Here is a 17,268-nt window from a genome sequence, read left to right on the forward strand (position 1 = left end):
TTCTTCTCATAGAGACTAGAGAATCTGTGAAATTTTTTACAGTAGAAGGCTATTGAGTCTTGGTTGTTAAGTATATTCAAAATAGACTTTTATTCAGTAAAAGAAACAAGGATAATGGGATAATAGTAGAAAAGTGGAGTTGACTGTTTGTTACCAGATCAGCCATGATCTCATTGAATAGCAGAGCAGACTTGATGAATAGCCTACTTCTGCTCTGGCAGTTTACAGCCTTTTGGGCTGGGATCTGGTAATGCATAGGGTTTTTGGATAGATAATGTATTGTATAACTTTTCTATTGTTTAATATGAAATATTTAGATTATGATATATTGCACTGCACTTCGTCTGAAGAAAATATATCAGGGTTATAGGTTAATTGAGAGAAAGTCAAAGTAGGTAGATTACTCTAATGGGCATTCACCTAATGGGTTGAATGTCCTCCTATATGCTTTGATTAATTGGTACCATGACCAGTTTTACCATTCCCATCACCAGTATTACCACTCAGATGACCAACATTGCTGTTACCATGACTAGCATTATTGACACCATGACCAGTATTACTTATACTGTGGAGATGGCAAGAACTGCAAATGCTGGAGTCAGAGACGACACAGTGGGGAGCTGGAGGAACCCAACCCAAAACATCAGCTTGCCTGCTCCTCTGATGCTGCGTTCCTCCAGCTCCACACTATGTTATCTCTTACTTATACTATGGCCAGTTTTATTGATAACATGACCAATGAATTTTGCTTGTGAATTTTATTAGTACAGTATGCCAGTGCTCAACTGCCAAAGCTACTGGATTTTCACTGGCTTCAGTTTAACTGGTTTTTCCCTCTGGGAAGTGACATCTCTCTAATGATAAGGACAGTATTTCTTTTGCCATCCACAGTGATTGAATACAACTTTTGCCTTGGCCCCAGATTAGCAGTCACAGCTACAACTTTCATAAGACAGATGGATGTCAGGGAGGAGAGGGATCAGAAAAGATTTACAAGGATGTTGCTGAGATTTGAGGGCTTGAGTTGTAAGGAGAGTCTGGATAGGCTGGGAAACTTTTCCTTGGAACATAGGAATTTGAGGGGTGACCTTATAGAGGTTTATAAAATCGGGAGGGGAATAGATAGGATGAGTAGCAAAGGTCTTTTCCCTAGGGTGGTGTGGTTCAAATCTAGGGGAAGTATTTTTAAGGAGAGAGGAGAAAGATGTAAGAGGGACTGGATTGCCAACTTTTTTTGACACAGAGGGTCATTTTTATGTGGAATAAGCTGCCTGAGGAAGTGTTAGATGCAGGTACAATTACAACATTTAAAAGACATTTGGACAGGTACATGAATGGGAATGGTTTGGAGGGATATGGGCTAAATGCAGGCAAATGGGGTGAGTTTAGTTTGGGAAACTTGCATGGCTTAAGCAAGTCGGACTGAAGAGTTTGTTTCCATGCTCCATGACTCTACAAGAAGACTTTCTTTCACTGTTTATCTTCCTTTCAAGCACCTCCATGTGCCCATGTGCTCCTGGAATATGATTTTTTTGATTATTTATTCATGGGATATGGACATCCCTGGCTAGTCAAGACGGCCTAGTGGTATTATCGCTGAACTGTTAATCCAGAGACCAGATAATATTCTGGGGAATGGGGTTCAAATCCCACCATGGCAGATGGTGGAATTTGATTTCAATAAATATTTGGAACTAATAATGACAATGAACCCATTGTCAATTGTTGGCAAAAAACTGCATCTGTTTCACTAATGACCTTTAGGGAAGGAAACTGCCATCCTTGACTGAACTGGCCGACATGTGACTCCAGACCCACAGCATGTGGCTCTGAACTGCCCTCCGGGGGATGGGCAATAAATCCTGTGAGTTAATAAAGAGGAAAAGAAAAGGCGATATAGGAGGAAATTCAGGATTTTGGTCCAATGACAGTTAAAGAATAACAAGTTCCAAGTCAGGAATGGTGTGTGGCTTGGAGCGGACTTTCAATTGATAGTTTTCCTTGTATTAGCCGCTCTTGGAGACTAAGTGGTGTTTTCTGGATTGGACGTTGCTGTTGTGTAGTATTAGTGAGTTATTGAAGTGTATCTTATAGATATGCATTGGACTGGGAGAGAGTGAATGATGAAGGTGTCAGGTAGGGTTCCAGTCAAGCTGGTTGCTTTGCTCTGGATAGTGTCAAGTTTCTTGAGTACCTTTGAGAAGACAGTAATCCATCACACTGCTGATTCATGCTTTGTCGATGGTGGACATACTTTTTTATGGGTGGTCCAGTTCAGTTTCTGGTCAATTATAATCCAGACTGTTGATATTGTTGATATTGAGGGATTCTTTGACAGCAATGTCATTGAATGTTAATGGGAAATGGTTGGATTCCGTCATGTTGGAAATATTCACTGCTTAGTCATTGTGTATTGTGAACGTAACTTGTTACTTATCAGTCCAAACTGAATATTCTGTGTGTGGTCATGAACTGCTTCAGTATCTGAGAAGTTGCAAATGGCACTGAATACTGTTTACTCATCAAGAAATATTCCCACGTCAGACCTTACGATACAGGGTCTCAAAAATGAAACAACTGAAGATGCTTGGGCTTCAAACACTACCCTGAGGAGCTCCTACAGAGATGTCCTGGAGCTGAGATAATTAACTTTCAACATGACAACCATCTTCCATGCCGCTAGGTATGATTCCAATCCCCTTAAGGCATCAGTTTTGGCTCAATAGGAGCAAATGGTTACATATAACATTTATCTGGCCTTCTTCCAATATACATTTTCAAGCAGGCATCAAAATTCATTTTAAGAGAGATATTAATCAAATCACGTTCTGTGAATTGAATCATTTTAAATTGCCCAACAATTGGAATTCTCCATGGCTACAGACCCATGGAACTTATGAATATTTAAAGAATATTTTGATACTTGAAAAACCTGTCACAATTCTAAAATGTGTCCAATCTAAAACATACAGCAAGGGTCTGATAATGAGCTCCTGATAAAATGACAAGAAAAAAAATGCATGAGAGAAAACATTTAAAAAGGACATTTAAAAAGAATAGGGAGGGGGGAAAAAGAGGAGGGGGTGTAGCACTACTAATCAGAGAGGGTATCACAGCTACAGAAGCTTCCATTGTCGAGGAAGATCTGCCTATTGAGTCAGTGTGGGTGGAAATTAGGAACAGCAAGGGAGTAGTCACCTCGTTAGGGGTTTACTACAGGCCCCCCAATAGCAGCAGGGAGATTGAAGAAAGCATAGGTCGACAGATTTTGGAAAAGTGTGCACGCAGTAGGGTTGTTGTAATGGGTGACTTTAACTTTCCTAATATTGATTGGAACCTCCTTCGAGCAGAAGATTTGAATGGAGCTGTTTTTGTAAGGTGTGTTCAGGAGGGTTTCCTAACGCAGTACGTTGACAGGCCGACGAGGAGAGAGGCCATTCTAGAGTTGGTGCTCGGAAACGAGCCGGGGCAGGTATCAGATCTTGTGGTGGGAGAGCATTTTGGTGATAGTGACCATAACTGCCTCACATTCTACATAGCTATGGAGAAGGAGAGGATTAGGCAAAATGGGAGGATATTTAATTGGGGGAGAGGAAACTATGATGCGATTAGACATGAGTTAGGAAGCATGGACTGGGAGCAGTTGTTCCATGGTAAGGGAACTCTAGACATGTGGAGACTGTTTAAGGAACAGTTGTTGGGAGTGATGAGTAAATATGTCCCTCTGAGACAGGCAAGAAGAGGTAAGATTAAGGAACCTTGGATGACGAGAGCGGTGGAGCTTCTAGTGAAAAGGAAGAAGGTAGCTTACATAAGGTGGAGGAAGCTAGGGTCAAGTTCAGCTAGAGAGGATTACATGCAGGCAAGGAAGGAGCTCAAAAATGGTCTGAGGAGAGCCAGGAGGGGGCACGAGAAAGGCTTGGCAGAAGGAATCCGGGAAAACACAAAGGCATTTTACACTTACGTGAGGAATAAGAGAATGATCAAAGAAAGAGTAGGGCCGATCAGGGATAGCATAGGGAACTTGTGTGTGGAGCCTGAGGAGGTAGGGGAAGCCCTGAATGAGTTTTTTGCTTCTGTCTTTACGAAAGAAACGAACTTTGTAGTGAATGAAACCTTTGAAGAGCAGGTGTGCATGCTGGAATGGATAGAGATAGAGGAAGCTGATGTGCTGAAAATTTTGTCAAACATTAAGATTGACAAGTCGCCAGGCCCGGACCAGATTTGTCCTCGGCTGCTTTGGGAAGCGAGAAATGCAATTGCTTCGCCACTTGCGAAGATCTTTGCATCCTCGCTCTCCACTGGAGTCGTACCTGAGGACTGGAGAGAGGCAAATGTAATTCCTCTCTTCAAGAAAGGAAATAGGGAAATCCCCGGCAATTATTGACCGGTAAGTCTCACGTCTGTCGTCTGCAAGGTGTTAGAAAGGATTCTGAGGGATAAGATTTATGACCATCTGGAAGAGCATGGCTTGATCAAATACAGTCAACACGGCTTTGTGAGGGGTAGGTCATGCCTTACAAACCTTATCGAGTTTTTTGAGGATGTGACTAGAAAAGTTGATGAGGGTCGAGCTGTGGATGTGGTGTATATGGACTTCAGTAAGGCATTTGATAAGGTTCCCCATGGTAGGCTCATTCAGAAGGTCAGGAGGAATGGGATACAGGGGAACTTAGCTGCTTGGATACAAAATTGGCTGGCCAACAGAAGACAGCGAGTGGTAGTAGAAGGAAAATATTCTGCCTGGAAGTCAGTGGTAAGTGGAGTTCCACAGGGCTCTGTCCTTGGGCCTCTACTGTTTGTAATTTTTATTAATGACTTGAACGAGGGGATTGAAGGATGGGTCAGCAAGTTTGCAGACGACACAAAGGTCGGAGGTGTCGTTGACAGTGTAGAGGGCTGTTGTAGGCTGCAGCGGGACATTGACAGGATGCAGAGATGGGCTGAGAGGTGGCAGATGGAGTTCAACCTGGATAAATGCGAGGTGATGCATTTTGGAAGGTCGAATTTGAAAGCTGAGTACAGGATTAAGGATAGGATTCTTGGCAGCGTGGAGGAACAGAGGGATCTTGGTGTGCAGATACATAGATCCCTTAAAATGGCCACCCAAGTGGACAGGGTTGTTAAGAAAGCATATGGTGTTTTGACTTTCATTAACAGGGGGACTGAGTTTAAGAGTCGTGAGATCTTGTTGCAGCTCTATAAAACTTTGGTTAGACCGCACTTGGAATACTGCGTCCAGTTCTGGGCGCCCTATTATAGGAAAGATGTGGATGCTTTGGAGAGGGTTCAGAGGAGGTTTACCAGGATGCTGCCTGGACTGGAGGGCTTATCTTATGAAGAGAGGTTGACTGAGCTCGGTCTCTTTTCATTGGAGAAAAGGAGGAGGAGAGGGGACCTAATTGAGGTATACAAGATAATGAGAGGCATAGATAGAGTTGATAGCCAGAGACTATTTTCCAGGGCAGAAATGGCTAGTACAAGGGGTCATAGTTTTAAGGTGGTTGGTGGAAAGTATAGAGGGGATGTCAAGGGCAGGTTCTTTACGCAGAGAGTTGTGAGAGCATGGAATGCGTTGCCAGCAGCAGTTGTGGAAGCAAGGTCATTGGGGTCATTTAAGAGACTGCTGGACATGTATATGGTCACAGAAATTTGAGGGTGCATACATGAGGATCAATGGTCGGCACAACATTGTGGGCTGAAGGGCCTGTTCTGTGCTGTACTGTTCTATGTTCTATGTTCTATGTTCTAAAACAAGAGGAAGGTTTGCCAGTCTTGATCATGATACAGCTGGAATATGTATATACTGACAACCATCCTGTTTGTACATGTTTTCATGCACTTCCATGGCAGGTAGGACTTGAACCTTCTGGCTTAGAGGTATGGACGCAATCACTGTGCCACAAACGCCTCTTAAATCAGGAACGAGCTGTAAAGTAGTCGCGCAGATTTGAAATGAGAGACCTCAAAGGATTTCTAATTCTTGGTCTTAAGATCTTAGCCATGACTACAGATCTGTGCACATCAATTTAGAACATGGGTTTACCCAGCTATAATGCCCTCCACATCAATCTTGTTTGTTGATTCAGTCTGTGTTGGCTCAGGGATGAAGCAATGTTTCATGTGCTAAAGGCTATATTCCGAGTAAATCCGAGATCTCTGGAGATGGGCATCAAAATTTAAAAACCATGCAAAGAAATTCGTTAGATTGCCAAATAGCCAAGATGAAAGAATTCTGCCAGCTTATTATAAAAGTTGCTGATAATGTATTTACTAGCCTCTTGTATTTCTACCAATATTTTTACATTGGCCATTCTTTGAGTGTTATCAAACTTCTGGTTTGCAGCTTACTCAATTAAATATTCATACGTGTTTCTTTCACAGAAACTCCTAAGTTGTGAAGGTAAAACAGTTAACAGTTCCACCATCAAGATTTATATCATCCAGGAAGCTTTATGTTCACACTGAACAAAAGATAGTGCCAGCATACTGTGTTGTATTTACTCATTAATTTCACAGTGTAAAATCAACTGGGAGCAAGATCCAAATGTGCATCATATAAATCACCATGTTATCAGAGGATTTGAAAATGCACTTTATTTAGAAAAAAAGCATTTAAGTTACACATACATGAGAGTAACAAATTATATTTGTATGTGATTCAAATTGAGAAATCACAAATGAAGAGCAGAATTTGCTCCAAGTATTCACAGGACAGTTAAACCCTGTTAAATCATTTATTTTCATATTGCTGACAAAAATCTATTAATCTTTATACTAAACTGAGAGGTCTAATTTCAAGTGTGCATTACTGAGTTGTCTCTTCTGCCAGTGTTGGGAAGAATGAACAAACTGTCCTGCCTAAATCTGCAGAAGCAGAGAAACTCCAGCCAGCACCCACTTGGATGGTTTTTCCTTGGTTTTCAGGTTGAATGTCCAGACGTAGGTTGGGCCTCGGAAACGTGTTTTGTAGACTGGGCAAGGGTACAAGTTGCGAGTATCCTGCTTGTCCACGGGAATAGCTTTGATGAAAATTACTGGCATTGTTGGTGTCAGTTCCTTCAAACGCGCATCAGCAATAATTCCACTCTGTGGAAAAACAAAAGCGGCTGTTAGAGTTCTGCAGATTGACCCTGAATTTTTTTTGGCAAACAGGTACCATAGAATCCTTTGATAATGGGAACTGCAGATGCTGCAGAATCCAATAACAAAGTGTGAAGCTGGATGAACACAGCAGGCCAAGCAGCATCTCAGGAGCACAAAAGCTGACGTTTCGGGCCTAGACCCTTCATCAGAGAGGGGGATGGGGAGAGGGAACTGGAATAAATAGGGAGAGAGGGGGAGGCGGACCGAAGATGGAGAGAAAACAAGATAGGTAGAGAGGAGAGTATAGGTGAGGAGGTGGAGAGGGGATAGGTCAGTCCAGGGAAGATGGACAGGTCAAGGAGGTGGGATGAGGTTAGTAGGTAGGAGATGGAGGTGCGGCCAGGGGTGGGAGGAAGGGATGGGTGAGAGGAAAAACAGGTTAGGGAAGCAGAGACAGCTGGGGCTGGTTTTGGGATGCAGTGGGGGGAGGGGCCGAGCTGGGCTGGTTTTGTGATGCAGTGGGGGGAGGGGAAGAACTGGGCTGGTTTTGGGATGCAGTGCGGGGAGGGGAGATTTTGAAGCTTGTGAAGTCCACATTGATACCATTGGGCTGCAGGGTTCCCAAGCGGAATGAGTTGCTGTTCCTACAACCTTCGGGTGGCATCATTGTGGCACTGCAGGAGGCCCATGATGGACATGTCATCTAAAGAATAGGAGGGGGAGCTGAAATGGTTCGTGACTGGGAGGTACAGCTGTTTGTTGCGAACTGAGCGGAGGTGTTCTGCAAAGCTGTCCCCAAGCCTCCGCTTGGTTTCCCCAATGTAGAGGAAGCCACACCGGGTACAATGGATACAATATACCACATTGGCAGATGTGCAGGTGAACATCTGCTTGATATGGAAGGTCATCTTGGGGCCTGGGATAGTGGTGAGGGAAGTGGTGTGGGGGCAAGTGTAGCACTTCCTGCGGTTGAAGGGGAAGATGCCGGGTGTGGTGGAGTTGGAGGTGAGTGTGGAGCCGACAAGGGAGTCACGGAGAGAGTGGTCTCTCCGGAAGGCAGACAAGGGTGGGGATGGAAAACTAGCTTGGGTGGTGGGGTCGGCATGTAGATGGCAGAAGTGTCGGAGGATGATACGTTGTACCCGGAGGTTAGTGGGGTGGTGTGTGAGTACGAGGGGGATCCTCTGGGGGTGGTTGTGGCAGGGGCAGGGTGTGAGGGAGGCATTGCGGGAAATGCGGGAGATGCGGTCAAGGGCGTTCTCGACCACTGCCGGGGAAAAGTTGCAGTCCTTGAAGAACGTGGACATCTGGGATGTGCGGGAGTGGAATGCCTCATCCTGGGAGCGGAGGCGGAGGAATTGGGAATAGGGGATGGAATTTTTGCAAGAGGGTGGGTGGGAGGAGGTGTATTCTAGGTAGCTGTGGGAGTCAGTAGGCTTGAAATGGACATCAGTTTCTAGCTGGTTACCTGAGATGGAGACTGAGAGGTCCAGGAAGGTGAGGGATGTGTTGGAGATGGCCCAGGTGAACTTGAGGTTGAGGTGGAACAGTCCCTCTTCCGCACGTACACAGGCTCTAAATCCCACCTCTTCCTCCGTTACATTGATGACTGTATCGGCGCCGCCTCTTGCTCCCCAGAGGAGCTGAAACAGTTCATCCACTTCATCAACACCTTCCACCCACCAATCTCAAGTTCACCTGGGTCATCTCCAACACATCCCTCACTTTCCTGGACTTCTAGTCTCCATCTCAGGTAACCAGCTAGAAACTGATGTCCATTTCAAGCCCACCAACTCCCACAGCTACCTAGAATACACCTCCTCCCACCCACCCTCCTGCAAAACTTCCATTCCTTATTCCCAATTCCTCCGCCTCCACCGCATCTGCTCCCAGGATGAGGCATTCCACTCCCGCACATCTCAGATGTCCACGTTCTTCAAGGACCGCAACTTTCCCCCCACAGTGGTCGAGAACGCCCTTGACCGCGTCTCCCGCATTTCCCGCAACACATCCCTCACACCCCACCCCCACCACAACCGCCCCCAGAGGAACCCCTCGTTCTCACATACCACCCCACCAACCTCTGGATACAACGCATCATCCTCCAACACTTCCGCCATCTACAATCCGACCCCACCACCCAAGCTAGTTTTCCATCCCCACCCTTGTCTGCCCTCCGGAGAGACCACTCTCTCCGCGACTCCCTTGTCTGCTCCACGCTCACCTCCAACCCCACCACACCCGGCACCTTCCCCTGCAACCGCAGGAAGTGCTATACTTGCCCCCACACCTCCTCCCTCACCCCATCCCAGGCCCCAAGGTGACCTTCCATATCAAGCATATGTTCACCTGCACATCTGCCAATGTGTTATATTGTATCCATTGTACCCAATGTGGCTTCCTCTACATTGGGAAAACCAAGCGGAGGCTTGGGGACCGCTTTGCAGAAACACCTCTGCTCAGTTTGCAACAAATGGCTGCACCTCCTAGTCGCGAATCATTTCAGCTCCCCCTCCCATTCCTCAGACGACATGTCCATCATGGGCCTCCTCCAATGCCATAATGATGCCACCCGAAGGTTGCAAGAACAGCAACTCATATTCTGCTTGGGAACCCTGCAGCTCAATGGTATCAATGTGGACTTCACAAGCTTCAAAATCTCCCCTTCTCCCAGTGCATCCCAAAACCAGCCCAGTTCGTCCCCCCCCCCCACTGCATCCCAAAACCAGCCCAGCCTGTCTCTGCTTCCCTAACCTGTTCTTCCTCTCACCCATCCCTTCCTCCCACCTCAAGCCGCACCTCCATTTCCTACCTACCACCTCATCCCACCTCCTTGACCTGTCCATCTTCCCTGGACCCACCTATCCCCTCCCTACCTCCTCATCTATACTCTTCTCTCTACCTATCTTGTTTTCTCTCCATCTTCGGTCCGCCTCCCCCCTCTCCCTATTTATTCCCATTCCCTCTCCCCATCCCCCTCTCTGATGAAGGGTCTAGGCCCGAAATGTCAGCTTTTGTGCTCCTGAGATGCTGCTTGGCCTGCTGTGTTCATCCAGCTCCACACTTTGTTATCCATAGAATCCTTTAATTACGCAATAATCTTAGTCCTCTGGCAAATGCATGCTCCAATTAATGCTTTAAAACCTTCCCGAATTCATAGCTTTCTACATTAAAATAGTAGCTATACTTCAGAATTACTCAATTGGCTATAAAGATCCTTGAAACATCCTGAGTTATGTACAGTATAGATTGAAGTCCTTCAGTCCCTCCTGGAGTGTGTTGATGTGGAGAATCAAAAGAATGAACGTAACTTGAATGGGGAAAGACTGCAGAAAGCTGCAGCACAAAGGGATTTGGGGGGGTCCTCATGCATAAAATTCAAATAGTTAGTACTCAGGTTCAGCTGGTCATAGGGAATATTGGCCTCCATTTCAAAAGTAAGACAACATAAAAATAGAGAGGTCTTGATGAAACTATACATGCTGCAATTCAGACCACACCTAAACACTTTTGGGCCCCTTTATCTGAGGATTGGAGGTAGCTCAGTGAAGGTTTACAAGGTTGATTCCAGGAAGAAAATTTGAGTAGTTTGGGTTTGTATTAACTGAAGTTTCGGGAAATGAGCAGAGACCTATAGAAACATAAGATGCTTGGAGTTTTTGATAAGTACAGAAAGGCTGCTTTCTCTTGTGGGACAGTCTAGGATCAGAGGGTATAAACTTTGAGTAAGGTTATGCATTTTAGACAGAGATGAGCAGGATTTTGTTTTCTCTCAGAAGGTAGTGAATCTATTGCAGAGGATTGTCGCGATTGAGTCACTGAGGATATTGAAGGTTGAGATAGACAGATTTTTAATTAGCAAGGGAGTCCAGGATTATGGGGAAAATGCAGGCAAATTGATAATCGAATCAGCATTGGATGCCAGAGCAAATTTGATGGTCTAAGTATCATTCTACCAGTGCCAACCTCTGTCCAGTTTTACATCCTGAGAGCCTCACGTGAGAACTATGACAGCGTAAACCAGTGATTTACTTCATCATCTATGAAGGTGGTTATTTCTCCTGCTTTGTGTTTAAACTTTATGAAAAGTTGACCCAACCCCTAGCTGAAGTATTGCAATCAGTACTGGACAGCCCAGCTTCTTTCCACTGTGCCTTCTTGCTTCGTGTTCTATAGACCTGAATTTGACCGATACACCACTTCTGTCCCATTTCCTTCCAAATAACTTGTGACAGCTCTCTCAGTTACTTCAGGCTCATTTACCAGCTTTTCATCCCAATATTTCCATTCCTCTATATTTAACATTACCTCCTAAACTTTTAACTTAATCTGGAACTCAAAATAAATTAAAAATATTTCAAATTACTATCACAAGTATACATTTGTGAGAAGCAACTAACAACACAATTGTTTTTTTTCTATCAAACTTCCAATTGTTGGATCTATAACACATTGGAATTATAACTAGAACCGTAACTTGTTGGAAATACAATTACATTAGGGCTTTCACATTAACCATAGTCAGGCGTTAATAGAACAGAGGGTCACCAATGGGTAGCATTCAAAATATATTATCTGTGCTCTGGCCCCTCGTGACATATTTTGTAGCAACTGGTGCAAGCAAATGCAAAAGGTACAGGCTTTCAAAGAGTTAGCAAATCCTAGTTACCTGCATATGTGTCAGACTCGGTTTCTCACTTTGGGGGTAAATTCAGATCATCCATTTTTTAAACTTATGGCCCATATTTAATGGCTATGTTTGTGACCAGGTTCTTCCACCCCACTGGTTATGTACAACCAGAATAATAGCTGCATATCAATTCTAGTCATAAAGAATTCATGCACGCAGTCACAATTAGACACATCTAGGAACCATATACTTGACACTTACACAGAGAGGAGTATTGCAGTAATTAGTTCTTTCCAGTCAATTGAGAGGGTAACTGTCAAAGGAGGAGGAATTTGATAATGTGTGACTGTACACAATAAGGAGAGTGGCCTCACACACAAACAAACAGTAAGATAGAAGATTGAATTTTCAGCAGTGGTTGGCAAATGAATGCACTAGCAGAACATTAACAGCTCCAGTTTCCCCTGGAAACTTAAGTAAGGCCTATGTGCCTTTCCCCTCAGCTGCAACAATGTTATTGGATACTGGGGAGAACTTCAAGTAATTCAATCCCTCCCTTTTGAAGTATGAGGCATGGACAGTGGCACCTTAATAGTGAAGACAGCTAAAGGAACTTTTGTTTGCAGCTACGAGTAAGTTGATTGCTCACAGTTTGATTAGCTATTGGCAATATCAACCAAATTTGTGCAGTTGGCCATACCCTTCATGACTAGTACTGAAAACGTCCAATCTCAGCTCACTCACTATTGTTTTTGCATGAGCCATTCACTCTATAACCTGCATCGAATCCATTTCAAATGAATGGACTGAAATCTCTTCCGTCCCTCAACTATAATGTTTCTTCTACTGAATATAACAATGTTGAGAAATCAGTTCCCAGTGGATATAACTCATGGGAAAATAGTGTCCCTGACTTATCACAGATTTATGGTTCGTTCAGCAAGGTCCCAATACAACCTTGATGAACTCCCACACAGAAAACAATTTATACACTGCTACAGATGTACATTTCAAAAGTATAAGCTTGCAGGACAGGCATAGGCATGTCAGGGAGCAGGTTGATTACATGGTTGTCAGCTCATCACATTTCTGTGCATGGGAGCAAATTCGGCAGGTACCATTACCAGGAGTTAAAGTGCTGACACTATATTTAAAGGGCACCCAGGCATTGATTCCCTGCCAGCCAGAAGCACTCAGGCTCTCAGATCAGACATTATACTTTCTGGCTTTTATATTCCTCACTGGGTCAATTTGTCTCTGTTCCCCAAATTGACTTCCACTCTTGGCCAGCTGAACTTCCATTCTTGTTCAGCCTCCTTAACCTACGTCCATTACACTTCCACCCTTGTTCAACACTCATGTTCCATACAATGTATATTATGTCCATCTAAAGTCAAAGCATGGCATGGTATTGACGAATGCACCACAAAGAGGTTAAAGCTGTGGCTGCTCACATCAAAATCAACGAAGTACCAAACCTTGCCTGCGAGATGCCCTTTGTATGCATTTGTGACTGAGTAGGTTGCTATCACTGGCCTACAGGGAATAAATTCTGGTGGGGTGGCCTTTTATTGAGCATGCATAGGGACAAAGGAGCAGGATCATTCAGCGCCTCGAGTCTGTTCTACCATTCTACATCATGGGTCAGAAGATGCGTAAACAAACAACATCAGGAAGATACCACACACCCTGACACACTCATCACACTACCCTGCATAAGGAACACATCAGAACTAACCACATTCCCACGACTGCTGGGCATCAGAGTGGCACACAAGCCCACATCAACCCTATGACAACTGCTCACCCAAACTAAAGACCCACTCTCCGCCATGGACTGGACCAATGTCATCTATAAGATCCCCTGCAGAGACTGTGAGAAACACTACATCAGACAAACAGGAAGGAAACTAACAACAAGAGAACATGAGCACCAACTGGCTACAAAAGACACGACCATTACTCGCTCATCTCACTCCACATGGACAAGTAGAACCACCAATTCAACTTGGATGACACCAAAATCCTGGGACAAGCTAAGAAGAGACAGACACGGGAATTCCTGGAAGCCTGGTACTCCAAGAAGAAAGTCATCAACAAACACATAGAACTCAACCTCATACGCACTCCACTATAAAGGAAAACTGGAAGTGAGGCAATCCAGCTCAATGGACTCCAGAGTTTAAAAGCCAGGCGGGAAAACACACCGACGCTTCATCAGAGCCTGCACTGAGGATGTTAGCCAGCAGGGTAATGATATATCTGTGGAACAACAAACCAGCTCGGCAAGCCAACCAACATCAACATTCTACATGACGGTTGATATCCACGTCAACGCTATATTCCTGTGCCATCTCCACATTCATTGATTTCATTAGTAACTAATAATCTATCAACTTCTGTTTTGCACTTACTTAATGACTAATCTTCCGTATGCCTCCAGGGTAGACAATTCCGAAGGTTTATCACCCCCTGAGTGAAGAAGCTCCTCCTCCTAGTTCTAAATGCCATGGATTTTGTTTTGAGATGGTATTGCCTGGTTGCAGATGCCATAGCCAATGGAAACATCTTTTCTAGATCTTTTGTCTGTCCCTTTAAGAATGTTGTCACTTCCTACAAGCTGACCACTTCTTCTGAAAGCCAGGCCTATTTTCCACAATCAGTCCCACAGCTGGAATGACTTATGTGAACCTCTGCTGCACTCTGTCTGTAGCAAATCTATCCTTCCTTAGCAAGGCGACCAGAACTACAAACAATACTCACCGAAGTTCTACACAAGTAAAGCAAGACTTCTTTGGTTATCATCTTAAATCTTGTTGCAATAAAAGCTGACATCACAATTGCTTTTCAAGTTGCTTGCTAAACCTGCATATTAGCTTTTAGTGATTTATGAACAAGGACGTCTAGGTCCCTTTGGACATCAACATCTTTCAATCTCTTACTAATTAAGAAGTACCCCAGCAAAGAGGATCATTCCTTACATATCACATTGTATTCCATATGCTCTTGCTTAATAACCCTGAACGCATCGACCTCACAGTTTATTTCTCGACAACTTTTGTATCATCTGCAAACTTAGACATACTACAATTGGTTCTCAGATCTAAATCACTGGTATAGATTATTAGCAGCTGGGTGCCCTGGCATGTATCCCTGCTGTAACCCATAGGTCATAGTGTGCCAACCTGACAGTGAACCATTTCTTCCTCCTCTCTGCGTTCTACCAGTTAACCAATCCTCAATCTGGTATGTTGTCCCTAAATCCACGCACTCCAGTTCTGTTTTCTAGCTTCCTGTGTGGGACTTTATCACAATATTCAAATGCATGCAAACATTTTTCCTAATACCTGTCATTGAGAAGCTTGGCCTATGTTTGAAGTTCCAAAATTATAACAGCAAACTTTTAGCTTGCCATTGAAAATCTGATTTTTGCTCTCTTACATGATTAAGTTCTCCTGCCACACTTTGTTTTCCACTCCTAGTGAGTGCAGCGTAAGATTTTTCCCAAAGTCTTTCCAAAGTAATGCAGCACAAACTGTCATTTAGAAGAGGCCATTTATTCTGATCAGATCAGCCATCAAGGTTAAAATCATGTTCATCTAAATGTTAACTGGAGACACGTAAACAAACTTATCTTAAATGTTTTCTAAATTCTGGCCCATTACTGTTTGTGTGCAATATATATTCAACAAAGATTGATAGCAAACTGGTAAATTCAGTCAGTTAAAGACAAAACAATTTAACAAGTAAACAAAAGACCAATCAAAAGCTCCCATACAGCTTCATTCAGTTAACTGAGATCAATAGTATCTCATTAAACTGAGAGAAATCATTTAAGACTGGTGATTAGATTATGCCTAACTGTATTAAAAGACTGCTTAGAGGAGCTTAATAGAATCAACATTCGCTAAAGAAAGAAAGTGTCAGCAACTGCTGTTTAGTTCAGCTGTAATAATTTAACCTTTGGTAAAAGTTAACTTTTATTTTCCACATAAAGCTTCTCTGCTAGTTTTGCCTATTGTCCTTTTGGTAGGCTGTTGTTACAAGGTGGTTCATTGTTCTCTGATCATGAGACCATCAAGGATGAATACTAGCAGACTATTTACGTATAAAGGGTGGCACCACAGCCAAACCTGACTCATAGAATCTCTACCGTGTGGCCTATCGAGTCTGCACTGAACCTCCAAACAGCGTCCCACCTAGACCCACCATATCCCTGTAACCCTGCATTGCCCATAGCTGATCCACCAAGCCTGTACATCCCTGGACTCTTTGATCAATTTAGCATGTCCAATCCACCTAACCTGCGCAGCTTTGGACTAACGGGGGAAACTGGAGCACCCGGAGTAACCCACACAGAAACAGGGAGAACATGCAAACTGCACATAGACAGTCTCCAAGAGTGGAATCGAACCCCAAGTCCCTGGTGCTGTAAGACAGCAGCGCTAACGACCGAGTCATCATGCTGCCCCTTTTTCTCTTTTCTCACTTAATATCTAATCATGTCTACTTTTAAGATCATTGTAGTGGTCAACAACTTTTAACTCAGCGTTTATGTAATTTAGCATGACTGAAAATATATTCACAGATATACTTTACACTCTTCTGTAAATAGACCTTAAGTTCTTCAGGAACCAGTTAAAATTGATTCTTAGCTCCAGAGCGTTTCCTCCTGTTGTAGCACTTTCTCAGCGAAGGAACCTTAAGCCTCAGAACTGTCTTTCACCATAAAGATATTTCTCCCGGAAATTCTTTCCCATGCACTAACTAGGCAAATATTTCAAACTCATTTTAACTGCTTGTGAAAATGTTCTTTCAATCAGTATGCGAGCCTGTTTCTACAATTCTGTGGGTTGTATCGTAGTATCGTTTTGCTCTCCCTTTCCTGGATACTGTCAATTTAACTAACTACCTTCCTCTCTTGAACACCACCTCCATGGCAACGTGAGTCAAATGGGTCCTGTATTCAAGCAGACGTGTTGCTTAGCCATCCTTGAAACACCAACTTTCTTTTACCTTGAAAGTTAACGAACAGTGTAAAGCACAATTGTTTACAACCAAACATCCTCAACAACTAAACCCAACTTCTCTGAGGAAGGGTCACAGGACCCAAAATGTTAATTCTGTTTTTATCTTCACAGATGCTGCCAGACTTTGAGCTTTTCTAGTAACTTTGTTTTTGATCCTCAACAACTTTATAGTTGATCCACTGTTAACTCACAAGGTGCTTCCATTCTCTGCAAGAATAAGTACCTTGCATTCTTCCACTCAACAAAAATCAACACAGATCTCCTTTAATTTCAGACTTCCTTTAATCAAACCACCCAAGCTTGCTCTCAGGCAGTCTACCGAACAGGCCACATGACCTGTTTCATTCCATCTGAAGTTAACGGAAGAACCAAAATGCACAACATTCCTATAAACCTCATAATCGTCTTGCTACAGGAAGGATTTAAACAATGATATGTCTCTCCATCCTCATCATAAGAATGCTGAATCTAACAGAAGCACTCTAACCAGCAACAAACCTCGAAATGTCCTTGATCTAC

The 17,268-nt window shown here is 43.7% G+C and overlaps 1 protein-coding gene across 3 annotated transcripts in view; it reads right to left on the reverse strand.

Annotated features, from left to right (window-relative positions):
* Positions 1-6,638: 6,638 nt before the first annotated feature.
* Positions 6,639-17,268, reverse strand: part of LOC125463674 (dynein axonemal heavy chain 9-like) — a 453,254-nt gene continuing 442,624 nt past the window's right edge. For all 3 annotated transcript variants that reach the window (XM_059653804.1, XM_059653803.1, XM_059653805.1), the window contains one exon: positions 6,639-7,092. In XM_059653804.1, coding sequence (XP_059509787.1) covers positions 6,865-7,092 — 228 coding nt within the window. In that variant the 3' untranslated portion in view covers positions 6,639-6,864. The remainder of the gene's footprint in view (positions 7,093-17,268) is intronic.

Source organism: Stegostoma tigrinum, chromosome 22 (genome assembly GCF_030684315.1).
Source record: "Stegostoma tigrinum isolate sSteTig4 chromosome 22, sSteTig4.hap1, whole genome shotgun sequence".
NCBI classification, from domain to species: domain Eukaryota; kingdom Metazoa; phylum Chordata; class Chondrichthyes; order Orectolobiformes; family Stegostomatidae; genus Stegostoma; species Stegostoma tigrinum.